Consider the following 17,958-nt stretch of genomic DNA (forward strand, 5'->3'; position numbering starts at 1 on the left):
ATCTATCAGAATTGTCCCTGGACCTAGTATGTTAGCAACCTCGTCTGTCTCCTCCCCATCCCCTTACTTGTTCCACCCCCCTCCAGCACTATCTGAAATGTCGTCAGGCCTAGTACGATATTCGCTTGTTTTGTTCCTCCCCTCCCTTTTCCCTCACCTTTTGTTTTTCTCAGGCTGAACCACAAATGTCATCAGGTCTAGCCCAGTCCTCGCCTGTCTGTTTCCATTTCCTTCCCACTCTCCCCCTGCCTTCCTTATCTATGTCTTAGCTCTTGCACTATCTGAAATGTCGTCAGGCCAAGTATGATAGTTAATTTCACATCATTAATGTTCATGGCCTGAAAGAATATTATTGTATTTTCCATTGTTCCCTCCCTGGTCTTGAAGCGCTTGAAACACATTGTGTATAGGCACTATACAAATAAACTATCATATCATAGAGCAGAAACCACACCCATTAAAGGTGTGTATCATTTCTTTAACCTAATTGTTCAATTTATGTGATTGGACAGTGTTCCAAAAGTAACATCCCACTAAACCATAATGAAGGGGGCAGTCTGATGGGAGTAACTAAAACCAGTGCCACTCCCTTTTGATGTGATGTCATCTAGGAACTTTTGATATTAAACATTAATAACTTTCTAACATAGCATATTCCACACATGTTAACTTATTGCTAATCGGTTTATCAGACTGCTCTCATTCATGCAAATTAAATTATGCTAGTCTGATCTTTATGGTGGGTGAGTTATACATTTTGTCTTTTTACTCACTAATACCTTTATACATTTATACACTCATTCAATTTTCAGCTCATGATATCAGGCACAAACGCTAAGATATATGAATCACTAACGTGCACTGTTTCAGTGCAAATCTACCTGCATTCACCTAATTTGCATAATGAAGCTTACCTGTAGTTCTGTGGACTTGTATCTTGGATCATTACTTATTTCACATTCTTCTTGGCAGTCTTCTTTGCCACAACTTGTATCTCATACATTTCAATCTGCTGTATTTTTTCACTTCTCGCAATCCTGCTTTCACTTTCTTCATAAATGCTCATAATGCTTCATCACATGCTTTGCTTTTTTGCTGTATTAAAAAAAATACTCAATAGATCCTGTAGTTAATTCAGTATTCAATAATGTTCTTTTCACTCTTTCAAAAGTACTTAATTTGCTTTGTAAACATGTTCATCATATCTTTCAGTTGATTTGGTATTCAATAAGGATTGTTGCACCTTTCAAAAGGACTTAGTATGCTTGGTAGCTTGTTCGCTTTTCACAGTCTGGGTAGTTTGTAGCCCTGCTTTTCTACCGGAGGATCTGTCAAGAGCCTCTCTTGCTCTCTCAGCAGCCTGCAGCAGCATGGATTGGCTTGTTCATTTTAATATATGTCAACCTCTTACTTAACATGGAAGCAGAAACTCCCAGGATATAACCCCAAAAAAGTACTGTATTTAAAGAACACTGAGGAAGCCCCACAATGCCGAAACACATGTCTGAGGCTGCTTATGGTACTCTTGTTCAGAGGAGAATTGCCCAGCATTTCAGTGCTGGACTGCCCTTGTGGGTGGGACAAAGACTGATATGCAAATGGATATGTCGCCTCTGTGAAGGCTGCAGTGAGCTCAAATGTGGTTGTAGACCCTCCTGAGTGTAAGAAATTCCATAGAACAGGGTATTTGACCCATGTTAGTCCTCAGTAGAGAGGCTCCCACACACCATTGTAATTTTGTAAAACCTGGGGGGCCACCCTAAGTAACACAGGGTAATCCAGACATGGACCCTTTGCTCGTTGTGCTTTAGAGAGGCTCAGCTTCATCTCACTTAGGAGGCCCCACAAGGCCAAAACACGTGTTTTGGGTCGCTGGTGGTACTCTTGTTTAGAGGAGAATTACCTAGCATTCCAATGAAGAAATTACAAAGAACAGGGTATTTGACCCATGTTTGTTCTCAGTATAGGGGCTCCCACATTACTTTGTAATTTTACAAATAAAAGTATATGCCGTGTAGGTGGATTAGGCCAACCAGAGGCTTCATGCACAGACTGAACATTAATGGGCTCAGTGACTAGCCATGAGGTACTGTGCAAGGGATCACCATGGGTGCTGACTCAAACGGAGGCAGCACAATGGATTGCATACAACCAGTTAAAAAGTTCACCCTGCATAGGGCCTGAATCCCGAAGGCCCAATTGAAAAATATGCCCAGGACACTGGGGTGATTAACGGTGTGGAATGCTGCAGAAAATCTGAAAGAATGAGGCCGCCAATGCTGCTGTTATTCACCAGTCTTCTGATGTCATTCGCTTCTATGATAACAATGATGTCAGTACCACACTGCCAAAAAGCCCACCTGCAAATCATCAAGAAGAGGTCAGGCCTCTATTGAATGCTTAAAGTTGTGAAGTTACTATTGACTCCCATATGTTTGCTCGGATTGTGAAACTGCAAAATAGGGAAAGATTCTGGCAGGTCAAATGGGTTGAGGTCTCAGATGCAGTCAACTACCAGATGCATAGTGAAGTAACGCACCCTCGTCCACTTTAGCCAAATGAACATGGCCGTTTTAATATAAACAATGGCCCACTCCAGCATGCTGGACCTCCTTTCAGGCAGTGCCCTATTTGCATATAGTCGACTCCGAGCCTGCTCCCAGCTTTTCGGGTAGAGACCCCAAGGCTATCCTTTCCTGCTTTGCTTAGCCATTGCTTCTGTGTCTGCAGATTTCCTGTGCTGCTGTTTCACCCTCTTTCCTTTATTCTTTCAGTGTGTGTTCCCTTTTCACAAAGTTCTCTTCTTTAGCTCTCAATTTCCTCATGCCTTCAACATATTGTGACAAATCCAAGGTCCCTTCGCCACCACCTTTGGGTCCAGGGAGGTGAGGTTGCTACTCAAAACCCTCCGTACGGTACAGGGCAAGCCAGATCCCACTGGAGAGGTGACCCATCCGCTTTTGGAGACAAGGAATCACTATACCTCCCCTTTCCTCAAAATCCTAAGTATTCATTGGTTACATTGGGGTGGAACAAATCATTAATGCACAAACCCCTTTAAGACTGGATGGCAGAGCCATGTAGACCAAAACCAGGTCTGCATCGCAGAACCGAATCAGTCTGAGACACCACAGAGTTGCGCTGACACTGGAGGAAAGGTACACAACCTCATACCCGACACGGGTTGAGGGCAGTGAAGCCCCAACAGATCCCCGGTCAGGCTAAAGAGTCCCATATCCCACATGGGGTGAAGCAATCAGCATAAAGGGTGCTGTGTGAGTCATAAGCCTACTAGGGGCTGAGAATACAAATACCCCATGCAGGGTTCATACACTTCATACAAGAAAGACTGTGAAAGTCACAAGCCCATGAGTGTTTGAAAATCCAAATACCTACCAGGGGACAAAGCACTTGATACACAAAAGTATATCTGTGAGAGCCATAAGCCTACGAGAGCTGAGAAAACGAATACCCCATTCGGGGGTGGAAACCTGGCACGCAAAGGGCTGCGAGAGCCACAAACCCTTGAGGGGTTGAGAATCCCAATAGCCAGGAAGGGGTGAAAAACATACACTGGAAGACTTTGCGAGAGCCCACAAGGGGCTGAGATGCCATATTACCCCCCTTTGGGTTCAAATAGGACTATCAGGAAGGTTGGGTAGGCCGGAGACCCATTCACGACCGGGAATCTGAATACCCTACTGAGAGTTGCAGAACTCAGACGGAACTGATAAATATTACTCTCTTTTGTTTTTAACTTTAAAGGCTGGGTCAGAGTCAGAAGAAACACTGGGGAACTCATTGGGGAGGGGAGGGGCAGAAAACCAGCCACCCATAATACACGTCAAGGAGGAAACCACCCCTGTTATCCTTGTAATGTATGTTTGGTTTCCTTGTAGATATGGTAAAATTGCTGTTTCTTAGAACAGGGACACCCCAAAGACACTGGATTTGGAGAATTCCTTATTTAATTGTTAATAATGATACGGTCTAACATGTCACTTGGTCTGTCTCCTATCTCTGACCTACCACAATATCCACTATTGTCTGATGCCACTGATAGCCTGCTCATCCTCATCACTTGTTTGGCAATAAATGGCATCTCAGAACTTGCATTTTGTGTAATGCATTGTTTTGTAGGTTTTTAGTTTAATAAAATTGACTTAATTACATTTCTGTGCAAATGTGAGCATAAATAAATTCAAGTTTATGTGAGCTACTGTATGCATTATACTGTAATTGATGTTTTTCATGTTTTCAAATTCAATTGCAAGTGGGGATTAAATCTGCCTTTTCTCATCCACTCTCTTATTATTATCAATAGGTATCCAAGAAAGTTGCTGACCTAATCCTGGAAAAGCAACCATCTTATGTAAAGGTGAGAAACTCACCTTGTTACGTTACTGATGGGAAAGGTCTTCAAAATAATAATTTCTGGTGTCTATTTACTTCTGTCATTGTTTATTTGCATTTTGATGGCATGCAGTCTAGCAACTCTATCTTCCTTCGTTTACCTGCTTAAAAGGGTTTACATGTCAATAAATCTGCGCAATTGTATTCATATGCAAAGAAAGTATATCCCTTTTACAAATATGATAGATGACACAGCGTGTGATAAAGTACAAGGCTGACTACCATCTGCTCACAGGCCCAACTGCTTCTTTCCACTGTTTTCATTCCAGGAGCATATATAATTTCTGAGGCTTGTGGAATCTGCTTAGATCACATGCTGTGCATAGGCCGACATTCAGTGGAAGCTGCAGAGTATTACAGTTGTTGTTTTCGAAACTCAAAAAGGGACGTCGACAGGGCATGCCAGTAATACTATCCCTAGTGTGACGTCCACTGTAACCATGATCCCTCACGCATCAAGGTCCCTCAGATTGTTTTTTTCCGCCATGCTAGACGGACGCGTATAGCGGAGTTCCTTTCAGCGATAAGCCATTGAATTTGTATAATTCCGATAGTTTTTCTTTCTATCCTTTCTTCGACTGCCATAACACCACCCCGAGGAAAGAGAAAGAATACTGCTGTCGGAGACCATCGCGACGGACCGTACGGCCTTGGAAGGCCGGCCCGGGCCTTGGCCCAGACATTAGGGAGAAAGAGGGGAGGCCATTGTTAGGAGGCCATTTTAGAATGCATATTCTCCCCTTCCTACATTTTGTTCGCCCAGCTGCCATCCCCTTTACCCAGTATTATGGAAAACACTCCATTTAAGTTTTGCCCTAAGTGCAACCGGAAATTCCCCTGGGTGGACAAACATTTAGTTTGTGTCTCCCGAGGGACCACGTCGAAGCGTCTTGTCGAGCATGCAGGCTCTTCAAGCCTAAGACGTTGAAGGACCGTTCCACTAAGCGCTGGGCCCACTACGCCAGGCAACTCGAGGCATGGAGATAGAAGGAGCCTTTAGCGATGGCAGCGACGCCGCACTTTCGGATGGCGAGGGCACTGGAGTAGCTTGAGCTACCCAAGCGCAAGCCCCCAACCCCATAGGACAGGCCGGCAGCCATGTTGTGGGGACTACACCCGGCGGCGGTAGCGCTTCAAGAGCATACACCACAAAACACACAAGCCCCAGTCGACTTTCGACAGATGAGTCGAATACTCAACCACTTCCGACACCATGTGAACGGTCCACCGAGTCCCGGTCCTCTGGGAAATCTCGCTCAAGATCGCCACACGACAGGGCTAAGAGGTTGAAAGACGGCAAGGGTGTCGCACGAAAAACACCTTCCGAAGGTCGTTCGTCAGCGGACAAAACCTCGACCCTACACTCGAAGTTCGACATTCTTCATCTAATAAAACGTCAGTCCCCAAAAAGTCAGTTACACACTCCTCTGGACGCAGGGTGGGGAAAAGCACCATGAAAAATCCTCTAAGACCCCTCATAGAGACAAAAGTCCTTCTAGAGACAAGTCTTCAGAAAAGGGATCTTATCCAAGTCCAAAGACTCTAGGCCAAAGCTTATACCTACTACCAATGAAGACATGGGTATTCCCGACACTGTAATCCCAAGTTCAAAGGAATGGTCTTCGCAGGACATAGACAGAGTTATGCGAAGAAGGTCCTTTAGGTTCTTTGAAAAAAATCCAGATTACCTTCAAAGCTTTTAGGCCACCGCTCCAACCTCAGCCACTTCTGGCTCTCTTCCCCCTGTCTCTCAACCACCCCCTCTAAGAGGGCTCGTTCTGATGTCCCAACACAGGGCAGAATTAATAGATCTATTTGACCCTGAAATAGGTCCAGAAGACCAGGATGACTTTTCATTCGTGGAAACATCTCACCCTCAAATTATTGATGAGGACACAGACGAACTCTGTTATGGGGACGATGAGGACCCGGACCAGGAGGCGAATATGTACTCCATAGGTTCCCCTATTAATCAAGACCCTCCAGTGGTAGCTTCCCAGTAGACAATCAACCCCTCCTCAACGAAGTCCTAACAAAAGCGGAAGAGCATTTCCGCATTGATACACAAGAGGTTCAGGAGGACAGAGACTTTGCGGAACAATTGTTAGTAAACAAAATAACAGTAGGACAGTTTATTCCACTGCTAAAGTCTGTGCAACGCAAATCCAACCTGCTTTATAGGCACCGAATCTCACACGGGCCGGTAACCCGCGTGTGGAGAAACTGTTCAGATCTGCACCCTCAGACCCCCTATACATAAGAGGCCAGTTAAGACAAGACTCTTTGGTGGTTACCACCACATGAAAGAGAGCAGGCACCCCCCTTGCTTCCTCCGATCCGAGGCTCCTCCAGGTAAGGAGAGCAAGAAAATATATGCAATGGGTAGAAAAGTAGCCACTTCTGCAGGATACCAGACAAGAATCGGGAATAATGCTACTCTTTTGGCAAGCTACAACTGCCATAAGTGGGAGGAGGTTTCCGCGCTACTCTCATCCGCACCTGAGCCACTTAAATCTCAATTAGCCTAGGTGGCAGGAGATGGTAGAGCTGTGTCTCCCTGTCTCCTCAAGTCAAACTTTGACGCAGCTGACAATGCAGGGAGAGTTATTGCAGAGGGCACTATCATAAAGAGGCACGCATGGCTTTGCCAATCAGGCCTCAGGCCACCTTAATCAATATGCCAGTGGAACCTGATGTGCTCTTTGTCAAGGCTGTAGAAGATGCACTTAAGACAGCAAAGGACGAGTATGACACTCTAAAGTCCTTGGGTCAGTTCCCGCACAAGCCCATGGGGCAAAGGGGTAACAGCAAATGACGCCGCTTTCGGGGCCAAAATTCTCAGAGGGGATCAGGATACAACCGAGGCCAAGGTTCCTATGGTAACAACCAAGGGCAAGCCTTTCAGGGCTATCCACGAAGACAACGTAGAGGTTTTGGTAATCGGGGCAGGGGCCCAGCTTGAGGTGGTACCCCACCTCAGAGCAAGTGACATTCCGCTCCAGGTACGCTCCCATGCATCTCCAGTAGGAGGACGCATTTCCAACTTCACCCAGCATGAGAGGGTATCACCTCAGGCAGATGGGTGCTGTCCAAGGTAGCAGGGGGCTACTGCATAGAATTTCTCCAACATCCTCGCGATCAACTCTGAGACAAAAGGTCCACTCAGAGGAACATCATCGGATCCTTCTAGAAGAAATAACAGCGCTTCTATTAAAGGACGCCATAAAAGTGGTCCCAGCCAACCAGGTAAACAGGGGTATTTATTCAACTTACTTCCTTGTGCCAAAAAAAGATCTAACAACGTGCCCTGTATTAGATTTGCGGCCTGTGAACAAGTATGTCAAGCCACAAAAGTTCTACATGACTACGCTACAAGAGGTAATCCCACTTCTAAAAAAAGGGGGATTACATGGCAACACTGGATATGAAAGATGCCTATTTTCATATTTCAATGTTCCCAGCGCGCAGAAGATTCTTGCGTTTCAAGATAGCAAACCAGCACTACCAATTCAAAGTGCTGCTCTTCGGAATAGCCTCGGCTCCAAGGGTATTCACCAAGGTACTGGCGGTAGTGGCAGCGCACCTGCGCAGGGAGGCAATCCCAGTGTGCCCTTACTTGGACGACTGGCTCATCACGGGGGAGACCCCATTAATTTGCAGAACAAACATTCAAAGGACAATCGACCTCCTCTTCGAATTGGGCTTCTCAATAAATGAGAAAAAGTCAAGTCTGGTGCCAAGCACTTCCAAACAGTTCCTAGGAGCTATCCTAGACACTCAAGAGGGGTTGACCTTTCCTTCCAAGGAAAGAATTCGGAATATACTGCTGCAAATTCCGCAATATCAGTCCGGTCGCCAGTTAACGGTACGCAAAGCAATGCGGTTGCTGGGCATGATGCCGTCATGTATTTACCTGGTCCCCCACGCGCGCCTGCGCATGCACATGCGTCCCATTCAGGAATGGTTGGCGAAACAGTGGTCTCAGGCAACACTTGTACAAAGCCCAAACTGGTGAACAAGAGAAAATCTGGCCATGGGGAAACCCTTTTACGATCCCGAGATACAGGCGGTAGTCACCACCAATGCATGCCTGACAGGGTGGGGAGCTCACCATCTCCAGCACACAACTCAGGGTCTCTGGTCTCACTCAGTGGCCAAGAATTACATCAACCTGCTAGAGCTTCTGGCAGTATTCAGAGCGCGTCAAGCGTTCGAGCCCTACCTGCTAAATCTGTCAGTGCAAATCCAGACGGACAGCACTACAGCCGTGTTTTACCTGAACAAGCAAGGAGGGACTCGTTCGCCAAATCTGTCCAAGCTTGCCCAGAAAATTTGGAAATGGGCAACCAGACGGAACATCTTCCTGTCATTGCACCATGTTCCAGAGGATCTCAATTCTCTAGCGGATGCTCTAAGCAGAGACCCCCTCCCAGAAGAACACGAATGGTGTCTACACAGAAGAGTCGTAGAAGATATCTTCTCCCAGTGGTGCTTCCCCACTGTAGACCTATTCGCCACAAGCGAAAACAGACAATGCCCAGGATTTGCATCCAGGTTCCCCCAACCAGACTCCCAGTGGAACGCCCTGTGGATGAACTGGTCAGGAATGTTTGCGTACGCTTTTCCACCAACTCCTCTCATCAGGAAGGTGGTCAACAAGATGAACAGAGAGTCGATGACGCTCGTCCTGGTTGCTCCCATGTGGGCGAGACAACCGTGGTTCCCACACTTACGCAGATTAGCCGTGTGCGAACCGATCAAACTTCCAGCCTGGTACAACCTACTGTCCCAGCACCAAGGTCAAACAGTGCATCCTCAAACCAACTCAATGAACCTGGCAGCATGGCTCCTGAGGTCATAGAGTTCGGACATCTCAATTTACCACAGAGGTGTATGGACATCCTAAAAGAATCTAGGAAGCCAAACACGAGGCACTGCTACTTTGACAAATGGAAGAGATTCGTTATCTGGTGCCAGAATAAACAAAACAACCCAGTTGATCGCACTCCTTCCACTATTGTTACATACATGCTCCACCTGCTGGATGCAGGACTGGTTTTTAACTCACTGAAGGTACAGCTGGCAGCTTTGTCAGCATACACCACTTCCCATAACAAGGTGTCGTGGTGGAAAGTACCAGTAGTTAAAGCCTTCATGGAAGGAGTAAAGAGACTTCACCTTCCTATTTCAAACCCACCACCAGGATGGGACCTTAACGTGGTGCTATCTGAGCTCATGGGCCCCCGATTCGAGCCCATGCACAAAAGCAGTCTCAAACACCTGACTTATAAAACGGCCTTCTTAGTAGCAATTACATCTATAAGAAGAGTCAGTGAAATTCAGGCTCTGTCAGTGCAAGATCCCTTCTTTACTGTCGATAAAGATAAACTGGTTTTACGCACACACCCTAGGTTCTCACCTAAGTTAATTTAAAAATTCCACGTTAACCAGTCCATCGAGCTTCCGGCTTTCTTCCAAGACCCACAAAGCTCAGCTGAGGTGAAACTACACACACTAGATGTGCGTAGGGCGGTCCTCTACTATGTAAACAAGACCACACCGCTTAGGAAAACAGATCAGCTGTTTGTCTCCGTAGCTACAGGCAGAGAGGGGGATCGCGTCTCTAAGGGTGCCATCTCTAAGTGGATTATTAACTGTATCCATCTGTTACTCACTTTCTGAAAAAACTCTGCCTTTCACGCCTAGGGCCCACTCTACAAGAGGCATTGGGGCCACTCTGGCTTTCATTGCAAAATTACTCCTTGACACCATTTGCAAAGCAGCTACTTAGAGCTCTATTCACACTTTTACTCAGCACGACTGCATTGACACCAATTCCAAGACCGGTACCCAAGTGGGACAAGTGGTTCTAAAACATTTATTTGCTCATGACCCTTCTCACATCCCACCTCCTTCTTCAGGTACTGCTCGCTAATCTATGCACAGCATGTGATCTAAGCAGATTCCACAAGCCTCAGGAGGGATACATTACTCACCGTAATTGTATTTCTGATGCTTGTATCTGCTTAGATTCACATGCGACCCACCCTTCCTCCCCTCTGAGAGAAGGCGCATGGATCATCTGTACTCATGCTTCTCATGCTACCTCATGTCAGAAAAAATACAATCTGAGGGTCCTACACGCGTGAGGGATCATGGGTACAGTGGACGTCACACAAGGGGTATTATTACTGGCACGCCCTGTGTCGACGCCCATTTTCGAGTTTCTAAAAACAAACTGTAATACTCCGCAGCTTCCACTAGATGTCGGCCTATGCACAGCATGTGAATCTAAGCAGATATAAGCATCAGAAATACGATTACGGTGAGTAATGTATACCATATAAAACTGAAAGGGGCTGAGGGGTGAACTCTGGTTCCCAGCTTGGTGTACCTTTCCACAGTCCAGTAGATCTTCTCCTCCAAGCGCTTTATGCCTCTTGCAGTCTGTTCAGGTGTTGATGGTTAGTACCAATTATGGCCTCAGGGAATTCTGGTTGCTGTAGTCAATTAAAGTAGCCAGGAACCAACTCACCCTCCAGTTACACAGTGTAAATCCCCAGTTGGGGCGGAGGGGGGAAAAACAACAGTGTGGCTCTCCTGAGTAGGGACATGTCACGCCGGTGCCTCCAACCCTGGAGCCCTGGACTCCCAAAACATTTGACAGAAAGGGGGTGAGGGGCACATTCTGGTTCCCAGCTTGGTGTACATGTCCACAGTCCAGTAGATCTTCTCCTCTAAGCACTTTCATGCCTCTTGCAATGTTCAGGGAGGCAGTCTGTTGAGGTGTTGATGGTTAGTACCAATTATGGCCTCAGGGAATTCTGGTTGCTGTAGTCAATTCAAGTAGCCAGGAACCAACTCACCCTCCAGTTACACAGTGTAAATCCCCAATTGGGAGGGCGGGGGAAAACCAACAGTGTGGCTCTCCTGAGTAGGGGCAGACTGCCTCCCCGAAGATTGCAAGAGACATGAAAGCTGTTAGGGAGAATTCTCTTCTATGGCTAATTTCCCTTACATATAGAGTCCCCCAGCAGCTTTGCTGGATTTGAGGGGTTTATTATATCTTTCTCCTGCTAAGAGTGAGACCCTTTTTTCCCACTCTTAGACAGATTGCTAGTGTGTGTTTTAGGCTATCTTGTGGTCTATGGTTTTTTTTCTCACTCTCATAGGAATCATCTTTTTCATGTGTAGTACACAGCACCATCCGTGCCATACCACACGGGTGTCGTAGCGACCCCCAAACATAGACTTCATACCCTGGGACTGACTACTGTCTCCCAGGGCAGGTAGAGTCCCCATTGACTTTACTAGTCAAACCTTAAGAACAAAACCAGTACCATCCATCTTACTATGGAGGTACTGGGAAGGGCTAATAGTTTTTCCCTAGTGGTCATTTTCTAGGGGGTACCATACAGTCCCTCTCTCAAAAGTCTCTGGCTGGTGGCAGTGGTTACTACCGAAAATATTCGACCGCAAATATTTTCCTATGGGATTTTCCCATTGTTCGAGGCTACCACTTTTACTGACAGCCTCGACATACGGCAGGTTTATTTTATTTATTTTTTTTAAAACGTTTGTTTATTGGCAGGAGATCAAGACAGGTACAACATGGATAGCATGTAGGAAAGCAAACAGCATAACAGAACAGCATGTATATGCATTACATCACAACTAGTATCAACAACACATATCAGCGGGGGGGGATATTGTGGAATAGCTCGAATGGGTCGTGCCTCATGTTGAGTCCGGCTGAGCTGGTGAGGGGGCGGAGGACCACTCAACCCCGTCTTTATTGTTTAGGTAACTGCGAAATTCCGACCAAACATTCCTGGGGCGGGAGGGGATGGGCAGGGATCCGATGTACTCCTCTTCACATGATTGCACCCACGTGAGGGCCCTCAGCCACATGTTGAAGGAGGGGGGGTTACGGCGCTTCCAGCATTGCAGTATACATTTTTTGGCAACAATAGCACTTACATTTAAGAAATTTGACATTTTTCTTTCATTCTCCCCCGGCCAAATACCAAACAGCAAGGCTAGTGGGTTCATCTCGACTTGGGAGCCTATTATCTCCGAGAGCGCTTCTGTAATCTCAACCCAAAACGTGTTCAGCGCAGCACAGGACCAGAACATATGACCATGATCTGCCCCATTCAATTTGCATTTCGGGCATGTGTGTGTCGAATTGGGTGTGAATTTTGCCACTCTGTGCGGCGTGTAATAAAGCCTATTGAGAAGTTTGTATTGCATGCAGCGGAACCTGGAGTTAATTGAGACTTTGCACGTATGTGCACACATTTTGCTCCACAGTTCGTCGGGGATCTCCGTGCCTAGTTCCTCAGCCCATGCTTGACGTGTGTCTGGGGACATATTCCCTAGTTTGTCCAGCTGCATTTTATACAGGGAGGATGTTATGCCCCTACAGCCTGAGGAGTTAGCTATGTACTGGAGTTCAGGGGAGTCTGGAGGCTCATCCGGGAAGGAGGGCCACATTGCCCGTACCGCTGCTCTCAGCCTGTAGTATTGCAACAAGTCGAGCGCAGAGCTGGGGTGTCCTGAGCGCCATGTTTGGGGGGTGATGAATGTGCCATCAGGATAGAGGTCTGTTAGGGCCCGATATCCCAGGCCTTCCCACCGCTGAGAGAGATGTCGATCATGTGTAGGTGGAAGGCCAGGGAATTGCCATAAGGGGAGCCACTTATAATATGGGCGCTGCTCCTGAGTGGAGGAGAGGATGCCACTCCATGCCCTAATCGTGGCAGCCACCGGGTCCGGAGGGGCATCCGCACGGTATGTATAGTGTAGTAGTAAAGTCATGGCGTGGGTGCCGTCGCCAGCCATTTTCTCTAATTTGACGTGTGGGGGCGGATTTGGGTGTGTGTACCAGTGGGTGGCGTGTTGGGCCTGTGCGGCGTTCCAGTAGAGAGTTAGATCAGGGGCAGTGAAGCCCCCTCTTTCGTAAGGCAGGGCCATATGTAGCCACTTCTTGCGGACTGCTCCGGAATGCCATAGAAATTGAGCAAACGCTGTGTGAAGGCTCTTGAAATACAGCTTGCCTGGCCACACTGGCACGTTGGCGAATATGTAGAGAAGCTTGGGGACCGCGATCATTTTAATTAGGGAGAGTTTGCCCGTTAGGGATAGAGGTAGGTTGCGCCACTTGACCAACTTGGATTCGATGAGCTGAGCCGTGGCTGCGTAATTGTCTGCCAACAGGGTAGCTTTATCCAGTGACACCTGCACCCCGAGATATTTAATTCCGCCCGGGGACCAACGCAGGGGGAACTCACAGGACGGTTGCTGAGTTGTTTTAGTTAGGGGGAAGATTTCAGATTTGGAGTAATTTATGGTAAAGCCCGAGTATGTGCCTATTTTTGTTATGTCGCGAATGATAGGGTCCAGGTATGTGGAAGGCTGTCTGACGTAGAGGAGCACGTCATCCGCATATAAGGAGATGATTTCTGGTGTATCCTGCAAGCGTACGCCCTTGCGAGTATGTTGGTTCCTAACGTGATCGGCCATGGGTTCGAAGGACAGCGCAAAGAGGTTGGGGGAGAACGGGCTGCCCTGGCGGGTACCCCTGTGTAATTCGAAAGGGGAGGAGGGGACGGAGTTGATTAGCACCCTAGCCGACGGTCTCGTGTACAACAGCTTTATATAGGAGATCATGTTCGGTCCTATCCCCATTTTCTCCAGCACCGCCCATAAATATTGCCATGAAACCATATCGAACGCCTTTTGGGCATCTAACGTGACTGCCACTGCGTCAGCGTTTGGATCAATTCTAGACAGGACATTAAAGAGACGCCGGATGTTGAGTGCCGTAGAGCGACCAGGGACGAATCCGCTTTGGTCGGCATGGACCAAGTAGGGCATGGACGGGAGAAACCTATTGGCAATTACTTTGGCAAAAATCTTCGTGTCGGTGTTGATAAGCGACAGAGGTCTATAGGAACTACATTCGTCTGGGGGTTTTCCGGGCTTAGGGAGGACGGTGATTAATGCTTCTCTTAAAGAGGGAGGGAGGGTGAGTGAACAGAGTGATTCCGTCCAGACCCCGTGTAGTACGGGCGCTAATATGGCAACATGCTCTTGGTAGAACTCAGCTGTGAGCCCATCAGGACCAGGGGCCTTGCCTTTTGGGAGATCTGAGATCACCCGGACTATCTCCTCTAGAGAGAATGGGGTGTCAAGGAGTTATTTGGTGTTTTGGGAGATTAGAGTCATAGGGATAGACTCCAATAGGTCATCAAGGTCGCGGGCAGTGTGCTCTGGCTGGGGACCATATAGGTTGGCGTAAAAGCCGGCAAAGGTGTCGAGGATAGCCTGGTCCGACCAGTGTCTCACGCCCTTCTCGTCAATAACACTATCAATCCTGGTCCTACCTCCCTCAGATCGCACCAGTTTAGCCAGGGTCCTGCCCGGCCTATCGCCTTCACCATACCTTCGGGCCGCCGCGGGGCGAGCATAGTACCTCACCTCACTCAGGGAATGTATTTCAAATTGTTCTAGTTCTGGCCTAATCTTCGCTAGGGTTGCAGGTGCTGGATTGGAGGCGTACTCTCTTTCTAGGTTTTTAAGCTTAATTTTGGAGTCGTTCAGAGCCTGCCTTACGGCCTTGAGGACCCCTGCTTCCCTGGAGATACACATTCCCCTGATATAAACTTTGAATGCCTCCCACCGGGTCCCTTCGGGCGTGTCGTGGGTGTTGTTATTCTCAAAGAACAAGACTATGTCCGCAAGAATCTCAGCCCCAAAGACTATATCTGACAAGGCATCGGGTTTGAAGCGCCATGCGGGACGGGCCTCAGGGCCATTACCAAGTTGAATCTGTAGCAGCACGGGTGTCATGATCTCTGCTTCCAAAAGGTCAGGGTTTTCCCAACTCCCTTGGAAGCAGATCCATAACCCAGGTTCCGAGTGCCAACCAGTCCCAATTGGGACCTTTTGGACCCAGTCTTGGCGCCAGTGGCACCAGGCTCATAAATATGCCCAGTCCCAGCGCTGGAAGCGCCGGGCTCATAATGCTTGGGTGGACTTACCTGCAGCAGACCATGCTGCTTACTTGCCTGCCAGTTGAGCCTCTGATCCTCTTCTGTTTGGAACTACTTTTCCTGTTGGGTGGGGCAGGAGCCACTCCCTAGATTCAGAACACTGGAACTCTTCTGGAAAGCAGGAACTCTTTTCTTACCTAGGCGTGGCTGTGGAAGGAGACACCTAAGCACTACAGGAGGCTATTTAAACCACACCCGATGGATGAATCTTGCTTTGCGTTATTCTGCATCCTCTGCAGCAGAACGCTCATCGTATCTTCTGCATCTGATCCTGGGCCTAAGGAAAAAGGCTTACCATCCTGAATCCAGTCTTCAGCAACACCTATAAAGACAAGAAAGAACAGGTTAGCATTACGGTCATCAGTGACAGCTCTTCACTTACCTGGTCCATCGGCTGTCACCAACGCCTCGCGCTGCATTCTGGCATCTGAAAGACAAAGGCTTACCTACTCTTCGTGCGCTCCGGAGGTCTTCACACTGCATTCCGGCATCTGAAAGACAAAAGCTTACCAACTCTTCGCACGCTCCGGAGGCCTTCGGCGCTGCATCCCGCATCTGAAAGACAAAACAAGGTGCGTTTAAAGACATTGGGGAACTTTAATACTCACGTGCCATTACTCCTTTCCACATCTAACCCAGTGGGTATTCCGGCACCCTGCAGCCGCTCCGAACTTGTACCTGCAAAATAAAAAGACAGTTAGAGCGCATCGTGAAGCAGGCAACAAGCGCTTACTTACGTGCTTCCAGGCGCTTCTATTCATCACACGGGCTCCATCTTCAACTCACTTCAGCCCGTCATCCGCCATCGCAGGAACCCTGCAAAACAAGAAACATCATTACTAAAGACTTTAAAGACATTAGAATTACTCAAAACTTACCGTTCGTGCAGTAAACGACGGACAGCAGTCCTCTGAAGTCAAGAGGCCTGCTCCCCTTATCCAGTGAAGAAACTGGTTACAGCACCCTGCCCCGAGGCAGATGGAGAGCACGGCGTTCACTTACCTAAGGTGAGAGCGTTAACCTTTGGGGTTCTACAGGAGAAGAGAAAGGGAAGAAGAGAGAGACATTCAATAACCCAGTTCCTTAATCCCATATTTTCTATCTGCAGACATCTTACCCTTCGAGTCAGACATACAGTGCACAGAGGTCCAGCCCAAAGAGCCAGCCGTGTGTTACACATCACCTTTGAAGATACGGTATACGCCCAGTCAAGACCGGCGCCTCTACGGGAATCAGGTGAGCGTTACAACGGGGGAGTGATCGGATAGCGTGCGCGGAAGGATCCTGACATCCAAGACCCTGCCCACTCGGTCCCCCGACAGGAGGAATAGATCTATCCTCGAGGAGCTATCGTGTACCGTAGAGTAAAAGGTGTAGTCCCTCTCCTGGGGGTGGAGTGTCCTCCAAGCATCGTGCAAGTTCAGGGAGCCCATAAGAGTTTGAAGCCGTTTAGCAGCGCGGGACATGGGTCTACGGGCAGTGGCCGTTCTGTCCAAGGTCGCATCAAGTATAAGGTTCATGTCACCGCCCCATATGATGGGGACATCGACATATTTCATGAGAATGGCAGATATTGTATCCATAAACTCCGGGGAGTCAATGTTGGGGGCATACGAATTTACAAGCAGGCATTCTTCGTTAGCTAAAGTACAGTGTAGAATCACATATCTACCTTCTGGGTCGATGTGGGATGTATGAAGTGTGAACCCAACAGATTTGTGAATAAGGGTAAGTACCCCCCTGGATTGGGTGGAGTATTGAGTGTAGTATCTGTTAGGGCCCCAGGTCTGTGCGAGGTTTGATGACAGGAGTTTCTGGGCGTGAGTCTCCTGCAATAGGAGCACTTTGATCCCATGTCTCTGTGCGTACGCCGTTATCCTACGAGATTTAGTGAAGTTGGTCAGACCCCGTACATTCCAGGTCAGCACTCTGGTCAGCACTCTGGTAGCCATACCAAAGAGTTACGGAACATCCCAAATGTAGAATCTCACTTCCGGCAGGTTTATTTTAATATTAACTTTACTCCGGTAGGCTTTTATTGCCAGAACTTTGATTTAAATTCTTTCTCTTGTCTTTCTCTGTAGTCCTAACCCAGGTCGGATCCTTTGTTCGTCCTACCAACTAAATCTTTGTGGTACAGACGTGAGACCATAGGGGATTTATTTGTAGTCTTAATCTGCTGTAGTGCTCACCAAGGGAACTGCAGTGGATTCTGCCTAACAAAAGCGATTGGAGGAGAGGATCTACTGGACTGTGGAAAGTTACACCAAGCTGGGAACCACATGTTGGTTTTTCCAGCTTGCTTCTTAACTGTTCACTGTTGTTTGGGACATGTTGAGCAACATTGTGGTGCAAGTTTCAGAATAACACAATTCAACACCTGTGCTCCGACTTGTACTCCTTACGGCCAGTATATGTTCAGTATATGTTTTCCCATAAGTACATCTGATGGATGGGAGAGAACCTAGGCACAGCACATGGATTGCTA

General features: G+C 47.7%; 1 protein-coding gene across 2 annotated transcripts in view; it reads left to right on the forward strand.

The window, feature by feature from the left end:
• Positions 1 to 17,958, forward strand: part of VPS50 (VPS50 subunit of EARP/GARPII complex) — a 2,190,829-nt gene that overhangs the window by 257,289 nt on the left and 1,915,582 nt on the right. For both annotated transcript variants that reach the window (XM_069648466.1, XM_069648467.1), the window contains one exon: positions 4,325 to 4,378. In XM_069648466.1, coding sequence (XP_069504567.1) covers positions 4,325 to 4,378 — 54 coding nt within the window. The remainder of the gene's footprint in view (positions 1 to 4,324; positions 4,379 to 17,958) is intronic.

Source organism: Ambystoma mexicanum, chromosome 2q (assembly GCF_040938575.1).
Source record: "Ambystoma mexicanum isolate Mex_15411 chromosome 2q, UKY_AmexF1_1, whole genome shotgun sequence".
Classification (NCBI taxonomy): domain Eukaryota; kingdom Metazoa; phylum Chordata; class Amphibia; order Caudata; family Ambystomatidae; genus Ambystoma; species Ambystoma mexicanum.